We start from the raw sequence: 23,614 nt of genomic DNA on the forward strand, positions 1-23,614 counted from the left end.
CGCGTCGGCTAAGCTTGACTGCTCGCAAGCAACTGCGTAATGGCGACGGCGAAAGCGTCCAGTCATTCCAGGAGTACGAGTGGTGATTTCTCCGACAGTTCGTTGGTCGAGACTGTGGTGCCCGCTGCTTCATCCATAAATCTTCAAAAGTCACTCGACTCCTGGGATGGGGTAATCAATGAGTCGAGCACATCCATCCTACCATTTCTTTCTCAACGGCAATTCCTCTTTTTTGGTATGATATAGTCAACATCGTCAGGCTGGCGCATACTTCTTACTCATTGCTAGGAATGTAGATGAGCTCGTCTCCGTATACGTCGTGTTACGTACCCCTGCCATTGACGGAGAAACTCTGCGCTCCTATCTTGGAAGGCTTTCCATCAATGTCGAGGCGTTTGCAACATCGACTGCGCCGCTCTCCCATCAGCCAGGCGGCGGACATCCCCCGCCTCTCAAGGAACTTCTACATACCGCAACAGTACAGGCCCCCGGCGAACCGGTTTTACTACAGTCCAAGAGCGTAGCCTATGAAAATGGCCATACTCAAGAGTACTGCTACGTTGCATGGAAAGCTGAAGTATTTCTGGGTGAGCAAAATCCAACCCTGATCATTTCAACCAGCTTATATCGGACGTTTAGGGCACCCAAGATCCAGGTTACCTCGTCCTGTTGTTTATTTTTCTGTTGGTGCATCCATGAAGCCAGCCCAGCAAATCAAGCTTGAGCTTCTCGAGGACGAGTATCTTCCGAGTCTGGCTCCACTCTCTGGGAATCTGCTAGAAGCATTTTCTCGTGATCCTGCTCTTCAAGGCATCAAACCCCATTTGTCTGCCTCTCGCATCACGAGGGTGGCCCCTACAGCGACCGTTGAGCGGGAACTCCTCCGGCCGTTGCAAAATGCCGGGCGACGGATGTTTCGCGCTGTACCTGCTCTTACGTGGAGGATTCGGTACACGAAAAGCTACGCCCCAGTCAACGATGTCTCCATTTTCGCTGCATTCGATTTTGAAGTCAATGGTATGTCTGGCTACAGCCTTTCACTAAACCAGGTCGACCTTTCGCTGTCAGATGGGAGGGTCGAAGCGTGTGGGCATCGACTCGGCGCCAACGTCAGCAATACTTTCAAATATGGCGACCAAGTTGTGCTTCTCTACAAACTCATACCGAACGAAATCTCCAAGGACTTCACGGTACCCATGCACATCCATGCCTTGGATGTGCGGATAAGAGCAAAGATGCTCATTTCAGAAGACTGCCAGCCTGAAGTCGCCATTGACTGGAGAACAAATGTGGACGTTGCTCACGTGCTCAAAACAAAACTCAAGGTTCCTGATCATTTACTCGGACGGTCTGCGCATCAGAGAAGCAGCGTAGGATCCCCTATGAGATCGCCGGGTCCAGTGTCTCCGACATACACCGAAGGAAGTCAAGACGGTGGCGCGCTTGGAGCTATTGGACTTGCCATTACTGTGTCAGGGCCGGAGCGTGTTTATGTGGCAGAGCCTTTCATCTGGGACATTTTCATTGTCAACCGGGCGGAAAAGGAGCGCCAGCTGGAATTCCAGGTCATTTTTAAGGATCGTCCTCGAGGCAAAGCTCCAGATCTGTTGCTGCGGACGTCCAGAGGCCTCAAAATTGGGTAAGCAAATCGCGACCATTTATTTGAAGCTGTCCGGGCTAATATTTACTCAGTACGATTGGTCCCCTCGCATGTAAAACCACCCAAATCGAGCTCGAGCCGTTCAAGGACGGCGTTCTGTCGCTCGACTCCCTTCGACTTGTGGATGCGCAGACACAGGAATACGCAGACATTCGCGACCTCCCAACCATTGTCTCGTTTGTCAAGCGGACCAGCGCTCAGGGGAATTCAAGGCTACAGGTAGAACAGCGGTCCTCCCTGGCCGTTTAGCAGACCTGGTCAAGAATCGGCGTGGTCAGCAGGCTGATGATGGTTTCCCCAAAGAGCCAGAACAGACAAGACGCTGTGTAGCCTGCGTAACTATGCACAATGAACGGACATTACATCGCAAGCTTGACTTCCTTCGTCCGACCTGTTCACGTGATTTTGCAACATGGTTGATTTGTTCATATGAGGTAGACTGTCAGAGTAGTGCCTGTTGGTAAACGTGCCGAGTCGGTCTGGTCGGAGGGAGCAATAACATGATTGGCGCGCATCATGGTTTCGGGAGAGCTGCCCGAGGAGGCGCATTTGGGTTCTCGCAGCCTTTCAAAGAAAAGACGTGACCGGCGGTTGATCGGCTGGCACGGAGTCGGGAACGTCCCGTGACCAAAGTTGCAACTCTGAGCTTGTGTAGATCGAGGTGGACGAGCGCAAAGCGTCTAAAAAAAGGTAGGGAGGGAGATTGTGTCTGGACTTTCGGGCGAAGCGGATGGTCAGACTTGGCTGTGCGATGGATGCCGGTGGAGCAACTTGCGTGTCGACCTGAGCAGGGCAGCCGGCAGGACATTCTCGACCGCTAGGCGCAGAAGAGTTGCCTCCCGCCTGACGAAACACCACCTTCCAGCCTACTTCTCAACCCGACACTCTCTGCCTGCCGCCCAAATCGACCGCCGTCTTCCTCTCCTCAGCGACAGCTTGTCCTTCGCCATATCGACGCTGCTGGCGCGAGCGCTAAGCCCTGAGGACCCTGTGCCATCGCTTTCTGAGCAGCAGCCGTCACCCATTCGCCAGGAGCGACTACCGACGTCATTCGAAAGGCCTGTGATCCACAGCATACCATCATGATTGAAGGACAACGCCGCCGCCTCTTGCGCGCCCTCAACAGCCGCTACATCTACGGCAGCATCGTGAGTCCACCTGTAGAATCTGACAGAATCCTTTGCTATCTTCTACTCGGCTGTAACACTGACTCCCCCAGCCCCTCCTCCACTCCATTGTTTTCCTCCTCCAAATGGCTGCCGTCTCGATCCTCGTTCGCAAATTCAACTCCTACTATGCGAACCGACCGGGTGAGTCCACGCAATGGCTACTCTCGACTTGCATCTTGCTGACATCTTATGCGCAGTGCTTACCACCATGGTTACCAATGCCGTATGTGCCTCCCCTCGAGACGTCGACGTCATAAGCTAGACAAAGGGTACAAAGGGATTTCGCTGACATTTCTAAAGATCCTCGGAGGCATTGCAGATACCGTGGCACAGTCTGTGACCGCTATTCGAGAGCGGGCAGTAAGAAAGCCTGGAGGCGTCGCAAAGGACGACTTCTTTGCGATTGAGATACACGAGCTGGACAAGAAGAACCCCTACCCCGACGATGAACTCATCCCGAGCTCGAAGCGTCTGCCGCCTCCTTTCGACTTTGAAAGGTTGACTCGCTTCATGGCTTACGGTTTTCTAATGGCGCCCGTCCAACACAAGTGGTTCGGCTTCTTGTCCAAGACCTTCCCCATCACCAAGACCTCTGCATTCGTTCCTGCACTCAAGCGCGTCGCTTTCGACCAGTTCCTTTTCGCCCCTGTCGGTAAGTCGGCTCCACATTCCCTCGACAAGGGTTGCGCTGATGATCATCTAGGTCTTGCCTGCTTCTTCACCTTCATGACCGTCGCCGAGGGCGGAGGAAAGCGCGCTGTGACTCGCAAGTTCCAGGATGTCTACATCCCCGCTCTGAAGGCAAACTACGTCGTCTGGCCGGCGGTCCAGATCCTCAACTTCCGCGTCTTGCCAATTCAGTTCCAGATTGTAAGTCGTTCACTCGTCCAGCTCAGGCGCATGCTGACGACTGATTTCCAGCCCTTCGTGTCCACCGTCGGCATCCTGTGGACTGCATACCTCTCTCTTACCAACGCTTCGGACGAATCCTAAGCTAGACTCCACCTCTGGTCAATTTTCCTAAATCGTCTCCTGATACTCCGACGTCTCCTCCAAAATTTCTCACTTCCCGAGACTCTTTCTGGTTTGGGGGTTTACGTTCTTGCGCTTTTGCGGGTCTGGGTCTCGTTGCACAAAGACAAGGTGCATTACTTGGCGTCGCTGGCGTTCGTTGATGGTCCCTGTAATCCGCTGGCATGCGTGCTATTGTTGATTTAGCTGCTTCAATCAAACCGTACTCTCGCTACATGTTTCCAAATGAACTTTTGACTTGCCCTCGCCACACATTTGCGCATGGATCTTAGTGGGTTGTTGTGGTCATTCCTGCGGAAAACGGCCGTGAAGAGAGGTAAAGCACCCGGGGAAAAGTGAGGGTAGGGAGCATTCAAGCTCTCGGGTTCCAGGATCAGGGAGCTTTCTAGACATGGGGTAGGGGAGCAATCGACCACTTGGCTAGCCGGAGATGGTGGCTGTGTAGCCGAGGTGTTCCACGACTTGCAACGAGCCTGAAGCTACAGTAAGGTAAGGTATGGTAACGGAAGGTACCTGTACTGTGTGTATCCAGGATGCAGGCACTCAACGCGCTTGGGCGCGAAATTGACACCAACAGTGCGCGCCTTCCCCAAAGCGGTTAAAGTTCGGGTGTTGTGCATGCCAACGCGACTCTCGCTTGCCGTGAGGCAGGCTGATCATCAAAACAATGTCATCGCAGCGTGTACGCGTCTAATCAAGGGTCTTATCCATCTTGACCCCGATCCATGCCCCTTCTCACATTCTAACCTCCTCTTCTGCAACTGATTCATTTGCGACGACCCTTCAAAATGGTAGGGGTCTACCAACGCACCACAAAAGTCCATCAGTGAAGCTAAGAGACCAAAACAGAGCTTCAAGTCCCTGCGCCGGCTAGCTGCCGACCACGCAGCCCTTCATTCCGAACTACCGCCCAACTACCTCTTTCCGGCAAACTACGACAGCGATGACCTGACGCATCTCGACATCCTCCTCGCCGGCCCCGAGGGCACACCGTACGCTGCCGGTGTGTTCAAGCTCCACCTCGAGATCCCAAAGACCTACCCATCCGCTCCGCCTACTGCACATTTCCGGACGAGAATATGGCATCCCAACGTAGAAGAGGCGACGGGCGCCGTTTGCGTAGACACTCTGAAGAGGGATTGGCAATCGACCTTGACTTTGAAAGACATCCTCGTTACGATATCTTGCCTGTTGATTCAACCGAACCCGGCGTCGGCATTGAACTCGGAAGCTGGCGCGTTACTGCAAGACGACTGGGAGGCTTTCTTCAAAAGGGCAAAGTTGATGGTGTCGATACACGCTCAAGTTCCAAGAGATCTCAGGCAAAGCGTAGACGAAGCCAAGGCAAGGGGTGAAGAAAAGCCACCGGAGAAGGAAAGAGAGCCGGAGAGGATGATGGAGAGACCAAAGGGCAAAAGCAGGATGAATGAAGGAATTTCTAGCATCACCAGAGCTAGTGCGCGGAAAGCAAGAACAAATGCCGCAGCAAAGTCTCAGGCTGAACAGGAGGAGAATCGAGAGGCACGGCGAGAGTCTGAAGATTGGATCCCGGCGCCCGCAGTCCCAACGTCGACACAAAGTCTATATGGAACGACCATGGGCCCTCCCTCGACCGATTCCCTTGGACTTGATTCTTCGGGGGCGCAGTTTCCGAACACGCCTTTGAACAATACCGGCCAGACTCCTGCGTCGGCACCGAGGGGTGCTCCAGCTCGCGCGTTGCGTCGGAGCCACCTGAAGCTGCAGTCCTCGTGCCAGACTCCTCAGCCGCAACGATCTCAGCAATCTTCAGCAAGTCCGCAGCACTCGATCGCCAGCTCATCTTCGAACGGCTCTTTGAACACCCGTCTCAATACCCTATCATTTGGATGGTCACCCGACAAGGCCACGAAGAAGAAGCTGTCTCCAGATGCGGAGAGGAGAGTCAGACACGAAAGTCGCAGATTCAAGGCTGCTGGTTACTGCTTGAAAAGATACAATCGCGGCGCGTTTGGTCCGCGGCAGGGTCTCAAACGCTTGTGATTTTGGCTCTTCTTTGAGTCTCTGGCGTCTCTTTGGACAATCATTTCATCTGGACATGGAGTTAAACACGCATGGGGTGGCTTTGATGCATAGCGCTGGCGTTTGGGAGTTTTTGCCTCCTCACGGCACAATTTGCTTGGCCTTGAGAACAATGGAGAAGAGGCAGATATGGCATTCCTCGCTTCTTCCTTCTTCTCAAATTGAGCAGAGAAGTAGAAAGTGGACCTTTGAATGAACCGTAGCAAGTCAAGCTTTGCATCCGCGATTTGAATGACCCAAAGTGACATTCGGCCTAGACCCGGCCACTACTTTCCAACCAGATTTGACAACTCCCAACACCCGACAACTCGGACAACACCACCAACATCCAGAAATGTTTAGCATTGGGAATGAGAACGGACCAGCGTCAAAATGCATCTTCACTCACAGCGTGCTGCCTGAGCACATTGACGATCGTCACCCACCAACAAAGAAAAAACCTTTCGCGACCATAACCGAGCTGCCGTTTGCTCACACAGCAAGTCTACCACACCCATCAACGTACGGACTGCGCTGACTCTTTGCCCAGGTTGACCTGATACTACCTCAAGAGGTTCATCGGGCATTCAAGCAGCAGCTCGATGGAGATGTCGGGTCTTTTCATTACGCCCGTGTGTACATGACTCTTGGCGAAATTGTCGACGGCGATTTCTTCAACGACTATGTCAAGACTGGTGCGACACTTTGCCTATGAAGTGAACACACAAGCTTATGGCGCTCTAGGCAATATCCTCATGATCGCCGAAGGAAGGCGTGGCATCGACAATACATTCTCCCTTCGCGAAGGTGCGTTTCCGGCAGGCAGAATAATCGTTGCCGATTTGTTTTTTCTTGGGTTTGCGTTCTAAGTTGCGTCCACAGGTGTCTTGAGGCTAGATCTCGATCGTCCGACATATGAGCGATGCGGTCTTGATGGCAAGCCTGTGCGCCATCCGGGCAGAAAGCATACAAAAGAGCGATATGGTAAGCACACCCAAGAGATTCGACACCGGGCGAGCCGACGCTAATGAACGCAGCCGTCGAAATCGAGCTCCGCAAGCCCTCGATGCTTCACGGAAAGAAGGGCTTCGAGCGTGTCGTTTGGGCGTTCAAGAACGTGTTGAACCACTCGCTAGCCTGGCTTTTCCACGATCTGAACTCGCCGCGCGGAATCAGAGGTAGACGTCCCCACGCACGTCGCTGGCTTCTAGAAAGACATGTTTCTGACGGACAGCAGGCCCGATATCCAAACACCAGCCGCACTGCTTCACAGCCAGTCCTGAGGCAATCGTCATGCCGCACACCAAGCTCCCAGCTCTGACCTCTATCGCAGACCTCTGCGACCCGGAGTACGGCGCCGAGGTGCTCGAGTGGTTCGGCATGGTCAGCCTATCCTCGCCGCGCATCGACGCGCGTGAAAATGTCGACTCGTTTCTGAGCCGCTACGAGGTACCTATGCCGTACAGAAGAGATGGCGACCCAGACAGCCCGGCCGTAGAGACGCTCGTGCGGCTGAGGTGGCGCGGCCTTGTCCCTGCTCCGTTCCTGCTGCGGCTGTGGCTAGCGACGCGCGAGGTGGTGGGAGAGCGCTGGATAGCGCTCAGCGTGGCAGGGTTTCGGCAGGACGCGTACACGATGCTAGGAGTTGGCGCCAGGGATGTTCTGGCTTGGGAGTGCAAATAGTGGAGGCGCGTGGGAAAGGGGATATATCTTGAATCGCGTTCTACCACGATTGAAGGTGATGAAGCTTTCCTGTTTCAGCTGGGGTGCCATTTCTTTCACCTGATGGTGATCGTCCTGACAAAGCCCCAAATTACACCTCAGGATACACGTCCGTCCTCCTCAGCAGCGGCATCTCTCTCCGAATCCTCTTCAATACCTCCAAATCCACCTCTGCAGTCGCAAGCTCCGGCTCCGGCCGGTAACCCTGCTTCCCTTCCGTGGCATCGACGCCGCCCAGCTCAGCCAGCACCTCTCCCCAAGGCGACACGATCATGCTGTGGCCATAGCTGCAGCGCTTCTCGTTGTGGAAGCCCGCCTGCGCGGCCGCCACGACGTACGCCTGCGTCTCGATGGCGCGGGCGCGCAACAGCGCCGACCAGTGAGCGCGGCCCGTCGGCACGGTGAAGGCGGAGGGATACGTGATGATTTGCGCATTTTGCCGCTTGAGCGCAAGGCTGATTTCAGGGAAGCGGAGCTATGTTGTTCAATGGGCTGTTGGTAAGCTACTGCGGAGCTGCGGGAATGGACGGGGAAGAGGTATTGAAAATGATGTACGCACGTCAAAGCAGATGGTTGCTCCCACCCTGCCTACGGGTGTCTCGAACGGCGGCAGAATCTCTGTCCCCGGCTGCACACTCCTGGACGCTGCGTCAGCAACAAGAAGACTTGCCACGGTAGCATACTCACTCGCTCTCCTTCAATATCGGCCCGCCATCAATTTCGACATCAAACAAGTGCAGCTTCTGATAGCGGTGGCCAACGACGCCGTCCTCGTCGATCCACACCGCCGTGTTCTTGAGTCTATTCTTCTGCTTCTCTCCCTGGCTGCCTTGCTCCTCGGCCGGCTCGTGGATTCCGACGTGGATGGGGAGTTTGTGGGTGCGGGCAGCTTCTTGCAATCCGAGGACGAACGGGGATGTCGTGATGGGCTTTGCCAGCGATATGGATTCGGCGGGCGAAGAAGCGATGTAGTCTGACGCTTCGGGCAAGAAGAGCGCCTAGTGGAGTTGGGAATTGAACCAAAATTTTGGATGAAGGATGTTTTTGGGGTCGGAGAACATGCAGACGTGGGGAATGGTGTATTTACCTTAGCTCCCAGCGATGCTGCTTTGGCGACGAGGGTGCGGCATTGGTTGAGATTGTGCACCATGCTCGTCATGGAGCATATTTGACCGACTGCCTGGAATTGTTGTCAGATATTCCTTACGTTGCAAATGAGTTCCATTCGAAGTCGAATCTTGCTCGACCTGGAACACGTGGGGCAAAGCGGCATCATTCAATTTGTAGCGTGAAAACTTCCGTCCCACTCTCCAGACTGCAGCGAAGGCTCCGGTCTTGGACCATAATCAACCCTCAGAACCTGGTGTGACTTTGACAGTGGCCTTTGGGAGACAATATCGATCGATCGAAATCAAAGACAAAGGGGGGGGAAGATAGACAAGACCCAGAAGAACATCTGAGGGGATACAGAACACGCACTCACCACCAGCACCATCTTGACTTCAAATGGCGTGACTTGGGACTTTCGATGAATCAACAAAAGTCTACAGGGCTCCAAGAATTGGACACCCGGTTCCGATGATCCCAGCTCTTTAAAAAGATGTTGTCGCGAGCAAAGGCGCGCAAGTCGTTGCGGAGAAAAGTGGGATGTCGTCGTTAGTCAACACGCGGAAGCAGCACACGTCGTCTTCTTCCCCAGGATAGCACGCCACCTCCCCCTAGACAAGCCTTCAGCCCGACAAGCAAAAGGTGTCAAAGGAAGAAGCCGAGTTCCCTTGACGCCAGGAACTCTTTACCAGGGCAAAAGGAAATGCAGGATGGTCACTACGAGGGTCGAACTCGCGACCTTGGCGTTAACTTTATATTAGCACCACGCTCTAACCAACTGAGCTAAGCGACCTGCTATTGTGGAAAATAACATCGGCTAATGCAAATATATATTTATAATAAATTTCACGTGACGTACTCAGGGTTTCCAATTCAGGAGATCAGCATCACCGACAATGGACTTTAAATGAATTGACTGCAAAAATGAGAAGCAGAAAGATATTCCAAGTAATTTTGGCAACCCTTCCATTGATTGAGGCACCATTGAGAGAGAAAAGTGTAAGTGTTTGTTATACGCGGACTGTTTGAAACATCCACACCTAAGTTTTGAAGCTCTCCTGTTTTATTCAGTCTTTGAAGCCTCGCAATGATGATTTCGAGTCTTCGGAGGTCGTTTATGGTGAATAAAGGAAGCTCTTACGTTTCACTTCGTGGCCCTCGATGGCAGTCTAAGTCCAATTTGTGTTTTGTCTTCTTTCGCGTTGCTTTTCGCTCAGTCTTGCTCTTTTTGATATCACTGCCTCGACATTTTCCTCCAGGTCGTCTCCAATTTTGCCGGCATGTTTATTTTCCTGATTCTCGTGTACCTCTACTGATTACATCCCTCTTTCCCTTCCTCCGTCTGGCTGCCCCCTTACTTCCACTTCTTTTCCTCAGTCCCCTCCTCCATTTGCCCTTTCACTTCTACTTCTTTCCCTACATCCTGGTTCTCTCCCTCTTCCGCTTCCTTCTCCTCACTCTTTCCCTCATTCTTCTGCTCCGCTTGCCCTTCCACTTCCACTTCTTCACCTGCGTTCTCGTGCTCAACCTCCTTCGTTTTCTCTCCCTCTTGACTCTCCTCTTCCATCTTCTTCATCTTCCTAAAGACCTCCAATTCAGCGTTGTACAGCTTCAAGTCTTCGAGCTTCCTCTCAACCAAAAGCTCCATTTCACGACGCGTTTCTTCGCCAAGGAGCTTCTCTCTCTCAAGCTCAGATGCTCTAGTCCCATGAAAGCGTTCATCCAAGCAGTCCCAGTAGATTTGATCAAAGTCATTCGAATTCCTCAATCCCTGGACAAACCAAAAAGTCCCATCATCCCAGGACTGCTCCATCAGTTCCGAAAGGCGAGGTCGAGGTGGTAGCTTGCAATCTGCAAATGCAGCATTCCCATCGTCGTCATTCGTGATTGCAGCTTCGTCTTCGAGCTCACGTAAGACTTTCAAAAAGAGCTCGAACTTGGGGCGATACGTATCCACAAAGTTTGTCTTCCCATGGTCCCAAATCCAGTCACCAGGCTTGCAGACCAGCAGCCACGGGGGGGGACTGCATGTGTACTGGTAAGGTGCTGCGTACGAAAATTCCCAGTCCAGCACCGCGATGATGTTGAAGTCGTTGTCGACGAGGACATTCCCCGGAGACAGGTCGTCGCAGAAGAGGGCCGCAGTAGGGAGGCTCGGAGGAGCAGTAAAATTTGGTAGAACCGACTCACGGAAGAGGTGGCGAGCAAGAAATTTCTCTCTGCAGTCCTCAGCGCATAGGTCCATATAATCTCGAGTATCGTCCTTTCTACTCATGAAGTCGGCCGCGTTGCGCTGTGCTCGAAGCTGGAGCATTCTTTCATCCACCAGGGCGGCAAAGTACTTGTCGGCCATGTCGAAGGACCCCTGCACCAGAAGCTCTGGCGGCATGCCGCAGCAACGGACTGTTTCATTCATACAGTGCGTGACTGGCCGTCGATGCTCGACATTCCAAACAGCGCGTCCGTCGCTGAATGTTTTCTCCATCGACCCAATGCGATCGAACACACATCGCGAGAGCTCGAGTGTTATTTTTGCCATGGCGCGGTAAGCTTTCACCAGAACCTCCTCCGACAAACCTAAGTTCAATGCCGACGCGCGATCCGCAGGATTCTCTCTCAGCAGGTCAATCAGACGCGTGCCGCCCCGTATGAAAGTCGTAATCATATATGGACCGATACCGTGAGGACTTTGATCGGTGAGAGAATATGTTATGACCTCTGGAACAGGGAGTGACGTCCTATCTCGGAGATACTCCATGACGGCGATCTCGTTGAGCATTTTTTCATCAGGGAACATGACCATGTCCATGTTGGGAAAGCGCGCCAGCCAGGGCTCTCCACCCTCAACAAACTCCATCACGAGTCCAAAGTTGAACGAGCCGCCAACAAGCTTAGAGATGTTCGCAGGTTCGCTGCTGCCTCGTATTCGCCCAACTTCTTCGCGAACCCACTGTTGGTTTTTGATGAGGTTGTCGCCGAAACGGAGCCCATTCTTCTTGTATACGTCCTCGGTGACTACGTCGTTGTTCATGGCGAATTTTGAGGAAAGGCAAACGATTTTGATGCTATTGATCAATCAATCCAAGATAAAAAGCAGGATCGGCAAATCAAGGATCAAGAACAGCATTTGGCGACAAAAGCGCGCATCAAGTGCAAGTGCGCAATGTTGCAGAACGAAGGACCAGCTCTATACCCTTGTCACCCTTGCTTCTCCCGCGACAGGGATCCAAACTTGAGCACTATGCCTGTTCTGTGTTTGCGGCGTAGCAGTGGACGCCCTTGTGTAACGTGGCGCAAACCAACACCTATAGAAAGTCTCAACACAGGCGACAGCAAAAATGGGAAAACGTATATTTATTGTTCATTTTTGCACCAGGCAGTGTGTGCGGCCCTTAAGGCTCTGAATATCCAGTTTATTGACATGTGCCCTTCATGCATGTAAGTTAAACTGAACTGCATAGATAGAGGATAGCCACACGAAGCTTTCAAACGCTTGAACGGGGCTCTAAATTCTAAACTCTGGCGGGAAGATGCAGCGCCCTCGTACCTTTATACAGATACAAGTTGAGCCAGTTTTCCCTAGTTCTACACGTTTCCTGCACCAGAAATGACATACTTAGGCTTCCTATTCCTTTTGAAGACATCACATTGAACCTGTGTCGACGATGCGACATTTATGCTTTACATAGGCTGTGAAAGCGATAATTCTGCGACAGATGCCTCACATTCCTTTCAAGTCCACGGGAACTGTCCCGCGGTATGCGTACCCGCCAGCTGAACTGATCTTCCTCTAGAAACTCGGAAGAATCCCTTCTATGGTAACGGGTTGGCATTTGCGTTTTTGGTGCGCCTTGTCGGCTAAGAACAGGGGGATACGTGCAGTGCCGTAGTAGCTGGCGGCCGAAGGACGATTCTGATTCTATTTGAATGTAAACGCCCGTCACACTGCTAGTTGCATATGCATGGCAAACCAGTCCGTTGGAATCACTGTTCGGAGGGGCACAGTTCCAAAGCATGCCTTGTGTAGGTTCCAAACTCGTCATCTAATACTATGATGGCATGGACGGCGCTTCGGTTTTCTGAGTATGCCACAAAAGTCATTGAACGGCCTTGAGTTGTTGGTGGCTTGTGAGTAGCTCGTTACCGTCACGTCAATCGTTCACTATGTCCAACGCCTTGGATGCCATTCGCTCGACGATATTGGGATCCAACTTGGCCGCAGGATTCAATACTTCAATCCCGGAAGTTGAATGACCACATGCATGTACTGATGAGTCTATCAATATGTCACAAAGCATGTCCAGTGGTGCCAACAACCAACACGAGCAGAAACACTCGGACAAGGGTTCCTATTCCTGTAGACAATGCATGTCCTAGAGACAATTCTTGCGCCCGGCAAATGGCCTACGATGAGATTGGTAGCCTTGTTAAGGATTAAACTCGCATTTTTGTATTTCAACTCCTACATAAGCACAGCGTGCGGACAACCAGCCTTTCAAGCCATGATTTCAAAGCTCAAACCATTATTACCATCTTCCGACGCACTCCCATCTCTCGAAATTCATCATGAGCGAGCGCGGCAATGAGAAAAATGCCATGACCGACCCAGGGCTCAACGGACCGAAGGGAGCCTTGCAGGCCCTCTAGGGAAAGACGCAACAGAAACAGCACGCTTCGAGCCTCGAATTCGCCAGAGATGATAGGGAGTTTTTGAAAAAACAGGGCGAATCATCAAGGGACCGACACCGTCAAGGGAAAACAAAGGACAGTGGGAATGAGGATGGAAAAAACAAGGACAATGGGAAAGTCGATGAAAAACCAAAATAAAGTGAGTCGCGATACATTCACAACGGTCAGAGGTCAAGAAGAATATGAAGCCTAAGCTAAAGCAGTTACCCCTGGATCCTTCCAAGCAGCCGTTCGCAGTATTCGCGGTTAACATCCCGATTGCTGCCAGAATTCACGCCAATCGAAAAGACAGCTGAAGCGTTTGGGCAGTTAGGGAGGGAAAATACGGAGGAAGACTTCAGGGGATCGCCTTTTACAAATCTCACATTTCTTTCCCCATATACTATGCGCCCTGCTTCCTGTGATTCCAGTTAGTTGATTACCTATGCAAAGTGGATAAAAAGATTTGTCGTGCTTATGGAAGTGTGAAGCAAGACACCTTTGTCACCTCTGCAGGAAGTGCCGTAACTACCCCTAGTAAACTTCCAACAGCATCAACAGAGATCGCGATATCAATGCATAGATATTGACAGCAAGTGAGAGTAGAGAGCGAAGTTATGGCATATATAGCTTTGGAGTTACTCGAAACCACACATGATTTGAATGCTCCTAGATGGGTTGGATTCTTGTCGAGTGCCTGTGCGAATTCTCCCAGAGTGGTTACATTTGATTGAGACGAACATCCTTGAAATGAAGCAGAGTGGCTACATGAATGCTTGCAGTACGGTCACAGTAAAGGAGTACAAACACCTCGAGATTCCCATACCCAAGCTGATTGAATGCTCTCAGGATGTATGTTGAACAAGAGTATGATACTTCTTAGGAAATTGGTGTACTTGCGGTGGTGAGCCGCTGAGGATATGATCGATGAGATGTCATAGTACAGCGTGAATGCTTCTTGAGTGACATTTGCGAAAACATGAATCCTCCCAGACGAGCTTCATACAACTGACGATGGATCCCCCCCATCCAGTCAGCCTGCTTCACCATGAAGTCCAGATGAGACGAACAAGAATACGACCAAAAACAAAGGGCAACGAAAAAAACCGTCGACGAGCTGCGCTCCCGGCAACCTCGCCAAACGAAACTTGACACACACCTGACGTCAAGGAGAAGCCCTCCATGTGCACACAAGGTACTCCTGTCAATCGCCGCCCGCCGGCGTCTGCGCGCGCCGCCCCGTCGACACGCAGCGGAAACGGCTAGCTAGCTAGCTGAGCTAGTAAGCAGAAGCGGGAACCAAGAAAAGAAGGAGAAAAGTATCCGAGAGCGAGCCACACGCACTAGCTAGCTTCCTGGTAGCCAGGCACCATGTGCGGCTGATCGGTGCTGGGTCCGGCCTAACGCAAAGCTTGCCCTTTCTATCTTTCCTTACCGCGTGCGTGCACACACACACACACTTGCTAGTAGCAACCGACCCATCCGTCTGGTAGACTAGCCAAGACAAACGGGGAAAAAGAAGAAGAAATGTTCGCTCTCATTGGATGGAATGTAAATTCAAGAGAAAATGGTACATCCTTTCTGTCCTGCGCTCAAAGCATGTGAGGACTTATCCCGCGTAACGCGTGAGCTTGGTGACGTAGGAAGAAAGGGAGCTTGTGATCGACTGACGCAAGACAAGACTTGACAGACTCCAACGTCGAAGCCAAAAAGAGACAAGGGGTCACTGTAAGGGGGAAAGAGAGAGAGAGAGAGAGAGAGAGAGAGAGAGGAAAAAAAGACGCAAAAGAGCTACTCCACCAGAAAAGTTCCATCATCGTGGCTGCGCCACCTTGTGCCAAGCTCCAAACGTCTCGCCGTCCCGCTGCAGCCAGCTCTAGACGCAGACGCAGATTCCAGACTGTGGCCAGGACCCGGACCTAGGGCCGACGACTAGGACTAGACGATGACGGCGATGAGCCAGGAGACAGGGAAGGGGGCGCGCAAAGGATGATGGGGAAACAGCGAGAATTCGATTCGGAAATCTGCGACCACGCTTCTCACATTTCCCCATCCCCTTGTTCCTCCTGAACATGTCGCTGCTGTTGCTGCTGCAAAGGGCAAACCAAAACAACTTCTCAAACGAGGGTGCGTCCCATGTGAGCGCCACATCGAGAGATCCCTCGCCCTTCTTCGCACGCGTGTGCCTGTCTCAGATGATGCCAAAAATACCTAATACCTCTTTATTTCGCTCTTTTGCCTGCCGCGGCAGCACACAAGGGAGAAACACGGCGACGGGAGAGCGACTGAGGAAGCGCTGTCGCTCGTTCGCCACACACAGGCAGCAGATCGATTCATCGTCAGGTGGGCTGAAGGAATCGTCAATGCGCGCTAGTTGTTGGCTGTCGCCACACTTTGTTCCCCCTTCTTAGGCGGGTCGAGCTGAAGGAGAAGGGCAGAGACACAAGGCGGGAAAAGGAGGCCACGGGGCCAGCAGCAGCAGCGGCGGACTCTGCCGTATGCGTCCTGCAGGCGAAAGTCGGACAGGCCAGCTTCTCAGGCCAGGCTGGGCCAGGCTCAACGAGCGCAGTAGTCCTGTGCTGTGTGCTGTGCTTTGCTGTGTGTGTTGTGTTGTGGTGCGATGCGGGCGCCATAGACGACGCCACATCATACCCTTCTCTCCCACGCTACTCGCTTTGGGCTAACACACCTACACTCTGCACTGCTCTCACACGCGACGCGATGGGCCGACGCGACGCCACTGCGCGCACCCCACGGTACACGCTACGCTTCGTAGCCTGTACGGCTCCAGACGCCACGCCACGCCCGCCCGCCTGCCCACACTGCAGCCGCCCGTGTCGTGGAGTATACAGCTTTCGCAGCTACTAGCTACATGTAGCCAGGCCGAGGCAGATACAGCGCGCAGGCGGGCGGGCGGGCAGGGCCAAGGTCTTGTCGTCGTCTTGAGCCTCCGCGCCTTTTTGCTTGTCGTTCTTGTAATTCTTGGTACTTTCTGCTGCTGCTGCTTCTTCACGTCCCGTCTGGTCTCGTCTCTTGTCGTCGCCCCTTGTCCCGTTCCTGAAGCACGCCATTACGCGTACACCCACCTCACCACTGCTGCTTCTGCTGTTGCGCAGGAGCGAGCAAGTGAGTAGTGGCGGCGAGGGAGACGGACGAGCAAGTCCAAGCAATCCAAGCGGGCGAAATCGGGTCGCCGTGGCGTGGCAACGGTTTTGCTTCGCCAGCTCGTCGACTTGGCTGTCGTCGTCATCGTCGCCGTCGTTTTCGGCGTGCCGCACCGATCTATTCTGCGGGAAGCTTCTGTGCCGCTTCGGCAATGTCGCCTCGCTCGTATGAGTGCTGCGGCGCGGTGATGGGATTGAGTGTCCGATGCGAGACGGGGACGACGTCAAACAGAGAGGAGGAAGCCGAGCAGGAGGAGGCGAAGTGAACCGAGACGGCGCGAGTAAGGGACGGACTGTCTGATTGACAAACAGACATACGACGGAGGAGGCACAGCATAGCTCACCGGTTTGCAGCAGCCGGCTACGTGCAGCCAGCTCGCTCTGGAAGCGTCCTTTAGGTCCTTTGGAGAGAAAAAGAAATGAAAAGAAAGGGCAATGTGATAGGAGACAACGCGAGGCTGGAAGATTCGAATCTACCATTCTGCTTCAGGACGTATCAGGGAGAAGTGAAAAGCTGGGTTGGTCAGTTTCCGCAAGTAATTTGGCTTGGAGCCCATAGGCTGCTAATTTCTAGTTTACCCAGACATTAATTTCAAGAGGAGAGGGAGGGGTCATGGACGAGGAGGAAGTGGACAGTGACTGCAGCACCTGCCCACTAGACCGCGCCTCTCCTCGACTCCCTCTCCCTGCTCCACAGCATCGACAACGTGCACTCACTCACCTGATTCAATACCCCACCGGCTCCACCATTGAACAGCGAACTCCAATGGACATTCCGAACAAGATCACAAGCGGTGAAGCCACCACAAATTCTTTGACTGCCCTTTCATGAGAAGGGGTGTCCCTTTTGCTTGTTGTTGGGTTGGTGCTGGCATCTATCACCGGGCACGCACGCACGCATCCATCGTCGTTGATGCGTGGTTGTCTAGATTGCCTGCATTGGCTTGATGCAGGCATGTAGGGTAGGTGGGTGTCTGGCAAGCAATATATCTGTCCAACGCCACTGAACACGTCCATGCGGAGAGTCGGTGACGCGGGATCGGACAGAGTGATTGATCGCTGCGTTTCCTTGCCTACCACGCTTGCCTTTGCACTTCTTTGACCAATTCTTCAGACCTACTGATAAAAAGTGGTCTGTGGTGAACTCCATCCAGAGGCGTAGATCCTCGACTTACCTACAGGGCCTGACTGTACTGGCCTGTTCGGTAGAGCTGCACCGCGGAAATGCGGCACATCTACCTATTCACGCGCACGCCAACCCACCTCGACATCAGCAGTACGCCGTTTCAGCAATGTTCCATGCCGCAGCCGCAGCAGCCGGCGCGCGCAATCTCAGTCTGCAGGCAAATCAGGCCAGCTCAGTACAGACATGTACACACAACGATGGCCAAATGTGCGGTAAGTAGCCAGAGTTAACTAACTAGCGCCACCGCTTCGCTGGGAATAACCACAGAGCGGGACGCAAGCAAGGTGGTCCCAGGATGGAGAGAAGCCAAGACGGGCGGGCCAGCGGGCGGGTACCCATACCGCCGGCGCGGAGAGGGAGACGAACCTGGACAACGGGACGCCCCCGTCGCTGGTATTGGCGAGGGTGTCCCCGCCAGAGAGATCAAGCGGTGGAGCTGGATCGGTCTGGGGAGCGTGGTCGATGGTTTTTGGTGGTGGTAGGGAAATAGATGAATGCGACAGCGCCGGGCTGAAGCGAAGAAGGGAAAGCTGCAAGAGAGATTTGCTGCGCCGCGCGAGACAAAAATAACGGAAAACATGCGAGCAAAATGACGGCCGCCGCACCGGCTGCGAAATGGGGTCTGTTGGTAGACCGGTGTTGGCTCCTGGTGTTCCTCGTTCCTTCTGCGTCGACGCCCACCGCAATGACGCGAAACCGATGGCTGAGCTGCTGCACTGCCGCAGCACAGCAAAGAAGCAACATGTCTCGGGGCGCCGCGACAAGTGTTCGAGCTCTGCAGCCAACACAAGGCTGAAAGGGGAGGTTTGAGAGAGCGGCGGCGGTGGAGGTCAAGCGTCGAAGCGGTCAGGTCTGCTGCCACAGAATGTAGGTCAGGCACCATTTTGTCCGTGGCTTTTTTCGGCAATTCGCGACGATCGAGAGTGCTGCTGTCCTTTCTCTTCGACGGCTCATCGCACACAGCTGGCTGGCTGGCTGCGCCAAGGGGCCGTCTTCTCTTTTACGAACACGGATATTCCGCCTACCCGTTGACACACAGAGAATTCCGACTTGGCTGCCAGCTGGGCGACTGACCGACCGGCTGCGTGCCAGCCAGCCAGCCAGCCAGCCAGGTGGTCGCCGCGGCCGCCTTGAATGCTGCTGCTGGCGTGATGTGGTCTTGCCTGGTGGTCGTCGTCCCGCCCGCCTCCGGGGGGCATCCGTCTGTCGTCCGTCTGGCTGTCCGTCCCGTCCGCCGTCCGCCACGCGGCGATCAGCCACATGGATGTGAGGGTGGACAGACCAAGTGCCTAGCTAGTGGACAGCCCTGCGCGTAGTGCTTCTGGAGGATAAAAAAAAAAAAAAAAAAAAAAAGAGTCAACGCCACGCATCGAATCAAAGCAGGCTGCGTTGTGACTCGACGGGCTGGTGGCCGACCGGAAAACGCCCTTTAGACGCCCCCCGTTCGACATATGGACTGATCAATGGCGGGACGCCGTCTTTCAGCTCCAGGCTTCCCCGCGCGCAACGCACAAAAACAGGACATGGATTCATGCGAGACGTGGTTCACGACCCCCGAGCAGCACGCACTCCACACATTGCATTATTGCGCGGCGGCCGACCGACCCAACTTGAACGATTTGAGTAACAGACGACGAGGGGCCAAGGCACCAAGCAAGCCCAAGCCAAAGTCCGAGGGGGCATGTGGCCGGCCGATGCGAGTGCGAGCGCGAAAAGTACAAACGCCGCTGAACCAAGCCCAGCCAACAGCAAGGCAAGACAGGCCAGGCCAACAGGCAGGCGAGCGAGCAGGCAACGTGACGAGCTCGGGCATTGGATCATGTCTTCGCTTGCTCCGCCGCATTTCCCCCTCCTTTTTGCTCGCTCTGCTAGAGTGGGGCACACAAGGACGAGCGAGGACACGGGTGTAGCTCTGGTCGCTCGCCACGCTTGGCCCCGCCTCGATGTTGGCTGGGCCGGGGCATGTAGACGCCGCGCGAAGCGCACATTTTCCGTCCCGGTGTTCGTACCACGTGCGTTGGTACGGGATCCGCGCGGATCAGAGAGATGCCGGGTAGCTGGCATTGGATATGAGCGATTGAGCCCGATCCGGCAGCTATCCGGGTGCAGATGAGCGGATGTTGGTTTCCTTTGGACACACCGAAGGGCCCGCCCAACAACAAGCAAGTGAGGAGAGGTGGAAGTGGGCCGGGGGATGCGCAGCAGGGCAGCGGGAAAAACAAAGCAGAGAAACAGGCATGGCTGGCAGGTGGGGCAAGGCCCTCGTTGGACAAGGACTGGGGGGAAGTAAATGAGACGAGAAGAAGGTAGAGGGAAAAAAAAAAAAAAAAAAGAAGAAATGAAAATTCCGGAAAAGGACAGCTATGCGGGAGATTTGGAATAGGCAGACGGACGACGACGAGGAAATGACTGAGGCTCTTGCGGGTCCTGGCGTGGTGGAAACTCATGCAGTGCATCGCAGATGAGCATTCTGGAACTTGGGCTCGAGCTGAGAGGGGCGACATGGCACGGGAGGACAGCAGCACGCGCGAGCTCCCGAGCATGGGAGTGGTGGTGATGGTGTCTGCAGCGTGAAGTAATGGGACAGGCAGAATATCTGGCCGGCAGCGATTGGAGAGGCGGGTGTGAAGGAGGGCGGGAGAGTCGAAACATGCATCGGCTCGTACAAAGCTATTGTGTCGTGCTCGGCTTGTACCGCTCGCTGGTTGAAGCGAGACCAACAGGTGATCATTTCCTTCAGCCCCCAACCCGACCGACGTCCAGGCAGCCAGATGGATGTGCGCAATCCCCGCATGGCAGCGGCACGCATCAATAGTACAAGGGACGCGTGGAAGATTGGACTTCCGTACAGCCATCCAATTCGGCAACCAAGCCTCTGTCGCTAAACCTCTACTCCTTCTGGCTTTTCGTGTGCGCATGCGAGCCCTTTTGTCCACGGCTTTCTCCAACCCAGCCTGCAGCTAGAAGATTGCAAATGATTAGACAGCCGCCAAGCTCCGTCGCTTCAGCTGTGCTGCCCACTGCCAACAAGTGCGTCGCGAAATCTGGGGAGGACGACGACGAGTTCCACACGCTGGCCCCGTCGGCGAGCTGAATGGTTTCGAAAAGCCTTGTCACCGTGTATCCAGCGAGCGCCTCGACTTGCTTACTGATCACTGCGCGCGGCCACGTGGGCCATGCGAGCGTGCAAATGCTGTGCCATCCGATGGTGTGCTGGGTGCTGGGTTTTGCGCCCGCTGTCTTGGGCATGGTGTTTTGTGTGGGAGCACGCGGGGGACCGAGTCCATCCGGCAACGAAAGCACTCGTCACAAGTCGAGACCGCCACCGCTGGCTGCTTTTGCCGTCTGGACCGGCCATTACTTTGTCCAAAACTGCATCATGACGTCCGTCGTCCCGGAGGATTCGCAAGCCCTCTGCCGTACTCGCCGAGTCCGCCGGCGTCGTCATATGCCCACGAGCTGAGAGCTCAAGTTGTAGCACCTTTGTTAAACTTTAAGCAAGCCAGTCGTATGAATGTATGCCTGTGCCCAGCGGGCGTTTCTGTTTGATCCCATGGGGGCCATTCGTCCCGCGACGTTGAGTACGACGCGGCCATTCGCCTGCTAATTATAGAGGGCCTCCCGGGGAATGCCGCAGTCGATGCCCGGTCCGTCGCCAGGCCTCCACGATTGCCAGAGTCGACGTGATGGTCTGCGGTAAATGCTTCATTTTCCACATGAGGACACCGTTGCGTCGCCATGTTGGTCGCCAAGGATCATGACGGTGAGCAGTGAAGGCTGTTCCAAGTCGCTGGTTCGTAGGGCTGGAGGAGCCGCTTGCTTACAGGTACGTCGCACGTCTTTGACGCAAATCTCTTGACCGCTGCTTGCAAAGCCCCCCAAGGCAGCAGAATCCAACAGGTGTGGCAGTTTCCATGGCAGATGCGCCGTTTTACTGCAAAAGAGTCGAAGAAAGCGCCGCCCATGCAGCTGCGCCAGCCGGCGAGCAGGCTATGATGCAGCTCGAGCGCGGCGATCCCGTCTAGGGCACTGAAACGAGGGCGGTCCTGTGCCATTGCGACATGGGTCCGATAGAGAATTACCAAGCATGGACACGAGCTTCCAATCACACCGAAAACATCCATCGGCGACCCTGGCGAATATCACAGGCTCGCATGTGATATCAAAGGATGCATCAACGTCGTTTGACGGCGACTACCAGCCCTCTCAGGCTGCAGATGGCGGCAGGCGCTCCTTCGACGGGGGGCCATGCATGGTGCTGTCCGGACAAGCGGCGGGGAGGAAAACGTAGCCCGCGGACACTGGCAGACTCATAGTTTGACGGCTTCGAATGGTGGACGGTATCAAGGTGCTCTAGGTGCCATGTTAGTACAGATTGGTCGTGGCTGGGGAGCGCGACAAGGGCGGTTCAAGAGTGCCGAGAGGTTTCAATGACGGAGGGCGAAAAGCATAAACATCCAGCGCAGGCAAAAGTAGCTGGGCGCAGGATGAGTGGACGGAGAGAAGGAAGTGATAGGAAACAACGAGCACCATCTGGCGTCGGTTGATAGGGAGGCCGACTAGCTCGCTCCTGGGCGCGCAGAAACAAGCCTAAAACGTATTGTACTCGATGAGGCAGTGGAGCCAACCTTGGGCCGTTAATTTCTAAATTAGGGACCAAAAGTGCCGTTGCTGGAATGGTGGGGAGGCCACTCGGAGACTTTGTTTTTGGAGACACAAGACAGTGGTCGTCCAGAATCCTACGTCGCGGAGGCTATGACAACGCGCGGCCCCAACAGTGAAGTAGCCGCAGGGCAAGCGCGGGATCTGCATGGAGGATCGTCTGTTGGCAACTTTTTTCCTGTGGTCTTTTTCTGGTTGCGGCAGTGGTGACGAGTAGAAGAAAGCATTGCGCCGTGGCATGAGAATAAACTCGGCTCAAATCAGAGTCGGCGCAGCCCTATGCTTTGGATGCTAAAAACAGATCTGAAACTGGGTCCAGAGGAGCGTCACAGCAACGCTGGCACGAGACTGGCCTCGAGGGGCAAACAGCAGCCACCGACGCCGCGAGAGGGTTTTGAGGACGACGTTGGTGGGCGGACGGACAGCGAGACGCCAAACGTCAAGGGCGCACGGGCAGGTTCAAAAGGAGCAAAAAATGATTTTTGCTGGAGCTAATTGCCGCTAATCTCAACAGCAAGAAAAGCAGGGCCCCGAGACGGTAGTGCTTATCATGTGCCGCGGCGGCCACCATGCCCCTCAAGGCTGTGTGGTCGGTGGTGGTGGGCACTGACTCTCAGTCCAAGGCGCTGAGGAGAGATCGGGAGGGCCCGCGAGCGCCATACCGCCGGGTTGGGACAGTGACCCAGGACAGAGGGGAACGGTGGGAGATCAGGGTGGAAAAGTGCCCACCCAGTCTGCGGGGTCTTTTGCTTAGCTGAGTGATTTGTGAACATGATAGCACGACGGCGACTACGACCATGGTGTCGTGGAGCTCCTCCTTCTCGTCGTCGTCGTCGGCGCGGACGCGTCGTCCTCTCGGAGCACGTTTTGTGGCCGATGGTGCTTCGTTTCTGAAGCAGGGGGGGGCTGGCATCGGAAAAGTCGGGCTTCGGCGAATGGGCGACTGGCGACAAGCTTTGTCCTAGCGATCCTTGATCCCCAGCCGGGTGCATTATTGCGATAGCGAGAGAGAAAGAGCAGCTGCACGGCGTCGGTGCCCGGATTGGCAGAGCGGAGCGGGGAGACGAGATGAAAGTGGCCGTCACGACAGTCGTTGCTGTGCCGCAACAGGTCACTCGCAAGCCGCCCACGGCCCAAGACGCGGGGCGGGAGATCTGAGGGCGCGCCCAGCCCCACGTACGCTCTGTGCCTAGCCACGCGGGTG

At 54.4% G+C, this 23,614-nt stretch overlaps 8 protein-coding genes and 1 non-coding gene across 9 annotated transcripts; 3 read left to right on the top strand and 6 right to left on the bottom strand.

The window, feature by feature from the left end:
* Nucleotides 1–39: 39 nt before the first annotated feature.
* On the top strand, nt 40–3,822 carry J3D65DRAFT_554568 (TRAPP trafficking subunit Trs65-domain-containing protein; the record flags this gene model as incomplete). The annotated part of the gene is made up of 11 exons (XM_066797189.1): nt 40–235; nt 297–587; nt 640–1,639; nt 1,693–1,836; nt 2,316–2,437; nt 2,672–2,808; nt 2,880–2,970; nt 3,027–3,052; nt 3,130–3,481; nt 3,533–3,699; nt 3,751–3,822. The coding sequence occupies 11 exons, from the start codon at nt 40–42 to the stop codon at nt 3,820–3,822; spliced, it is 2,598 nt and encodes an 865-aa protein (XP_066654385.1).
* A 653-nt stretch (nt 3,823–4,475) lies between these two features.
* On the top strand, nt 4,476–6,146 carry J3D65DRAFT_626961 (ubiquitin-conjugating enzyme/RWD-like protein). The gene is made up of 2 exons (XM_066800484.1): nt 4,476–4,652; nt 4,711–6,146. Exons 1-2 carry the CDS (start codon nt 4,650–4,652, stop codon nt 5,881–5,883), a joined length of 1,176 nt encoding a protein of 391 aa, XP_066654386.1. The 5' UTR covers nt 4,476–4,649; the 3' UTR covers nt 5,884–6,146.
* A 30-nt stretch (nt 6,147–6,176) lies between these two features.
* Nucleotides 6,177–7,815, top strand: J3D65DRAFT_397864 (ribonuclease P 40kDa subunit-domain-containing protein). The gene is made up of 6 exons (XM_066795895.1): nt 6,177–6,400; nt 6,452–6,596; nt 6,646–6,708; nt 6,784–6,885; nt 6,939–7,079; nt 7,139–7,815. Exons 1-6 carry the CDS (start codon nt 6,257–6,259, stop codon nt 7,582–7,584), a joined length of 1,041 nt encoding a protein of 346 aa, XP_066654387.1. The 5' UTR covers nt 6,177–6,256; the 3' UTR covers nt 7,585–7,815.
* On the bottom strand, nt 7,591–9,520 carry J3D65DRAFT_626965 (nitrilase, putative). Its single transcript, XM_066800485.1, has 5 exons — nt 9,107–9,520; nt 8,711–8,803; nt 8,311–8,621; nt 8,183–8,261; nt 7,591–8,098 (listed from the first exon to the last, which is right to left on the bottom strand). The coding sequence occupies exons 1-5, from the start codon at nt 9,116–9,118 to the stop codon at nt 7,715–7,717; spliced, it is 879 nt and encodes a 292-aa protein (XP_066654388.1). The 5' UTR covers nt 9,119–9,520; the 3' UTR covers nt 7,591–7,714.
* Nucleotides 9,442–9,523, bottom strand: J3D65DRAFT_t89. The gene has a single exon. It is a non-coding gene; the product is annotated as a tRNA-Ile (tRNA).
* A 463-nt stretch (nt 9,524–9,986) lies between these two features.
* J3D65DRAFT_626969 (uncharacterized protein) lies at nt 9,987–11,886 on the bottom strand. Its single transcript, XM_066800486.1, has one exon. It carries the CDS (start codon nt 11,759–11,761, stop codon nt 10,085–10,087), a length of 1,677 nt encoding a protein of 558 aa, XP_066654389.1. The 5' UTR covers nt 11,762–11,886; the 3' UTR covers nt 9,987–10,084.
* Nucleotides 11,887–16,036: 4,150 nt separating this feature from the next.
* On the bottom strand, nt 16,037–17,508 carry J3D65DRAFT_397941 (uncharacterized protein). Its single transcript, XM_066795896.1, has one exon. It carries the CDS (start codon nt 17,040–17,042, stop codon nt 16,263–16,265), a length of 780 nt encoding a protein of 259 aa, XP_066654390.1. The 5' UTR covers nt 17,043–17,508; the 3' UTR covers nt 16,037–16,262.
* On the bottom strand, nt 17,509–18,765 carry J3D65DRAFT_397942 (uncharacterized protein). Its single transcript, XM_066795897.1, has one exon. The coding sequence runs from the start codon at nt 18,629–18,631 to the stop codon at nt 17,975–17,977; it is 657 nt and encodes a 218-aa protein (XP_066654391.1). The 5' UTR covers nt 18,632–18,765; the 3' UTR covers nt 17,509–17,974.
* A 356-nt stretch (nt 18,766–19,121) lies between these two features.
* Nucleotides 19,122–20,384, bottom strand: J3D65DRAFT_626975 (uncharacterized protein). The gene is made up of 5 exons (XM_066800487.1): nt 20,108–20,384; nt 19,758–20,024; nt 19,545–19,613; nt 19,350–19,475; nt 19,122–19,316 (listed from the first exon to the last, which is right to left on the bottom strand). The coding sequence occupies exons 1-5, from the start codon at nt 20,289–20,291 to the stop codon at nt 19,294–19,296; spliced, it is 669 nt and encodes a 222-aa protein (XP_066654392.1). The 5' UTR covers nt 20,292–20,384; the 3' UTR covers nt 19,122–19,293.
* Between the last annotated feature and the right edge of the window lie 3,230 nt (nt 20,385–23,614).

Source organism: Phyllosticta citribraziliensis (assembly GCF_038025025.1).
Source record: "Phyllosticta citribraziliensis strain CPC 17464 chromosome Unknown J3D65scaffold_7, whole genome shotgun sequence".
NCBI lineage: Eukaryota > Fungi > Ascomycota > Dothideomycetes > Botryosphaeriales > Phyllostictaceae > Phyllosticta > Phyllosticta citribraziliensis.

Coding starts and splice junctions, on each gene's coding strand:
- J3D65DRAFT_397864 (XM_066795895.1), top strand. CDS start 6,257: ATGTTTAGCATTGGGAATGAGAACGGACCAGCGTCAAAATGCATCTTC. Junction 6,709..6,783: donor TACATTCTCCCTTCGCGAAG/GTGCGTTTCCGG, acceptor TTGCGTCCACAG/GTGTCTTGAGGCTAGATCTC. Junction 6,886..6,938: donor GCATACAAAAGAGCGATATG/GTAAGCACACCC, acceptor TAATGAACGCAG/CCGTCGAAATCGAGCTCCGC.
- J3D65DRAFT_626965 (XM_066800485.1), bottom strand. Junction 8,622..8,710: donor CAGCATCGCTGGGAGCTAAG/GTAAATACACCA, acceptor CAACTCCACTAG/GCGCTCTTCTTGCCCGAAGC. Junction 8,262..8,310: donor CCGATATTGAAGGAGAGCGA/GTGAGTATGCTA, acceptor CGCAGCGTCCAG/GAGTGTGCAGCCGGGGACAG.
- J3D65DRAFT_626969 (XM_066800486.1), bottom strand. CDS start 11,761: ATGAACAACGACGTAGTCACCGAGGACGTATACAAGAAGAATGGGCTC.
- J3D65DRAFT_397941 (XM_066795896.1), bottom strand. CDS start 17,042: ATGGTAGATTCGAATCTTCCAGCCTCGCGTTGTCTCCTATCACATTGC.
- J3D65DRAFT_397942 (XM_066795897.1), bottom strand. CDS start 18,631: ATGGTGCCTGACCTACATTCTGTGGCAGCAGACCTGACCGCTTCGACG.
- J3D65DRAFT_626975 (XM_066800487.1), bottom strand. CDS start 20,291: ATGCTCGGGAGCTCGCGCGTGCTGCTGTCCTCCCGTGCCATGTCGCCC. Junction 20,025..20,107: donor TCCAAATCTCCCGCATAGCT/GTCCTTTTCCGG, acceptor ACTTCCCCCCAG/TCCTTGTCCAACGAGGGCCT. Junction 19,317..19,349: donor AAATCGTTCAAGTTGGGTCG/GTCGGCCGCCGC, acceptor CAATGTGTGGAG/TGCGTGCTGCTCGGGGGTCG.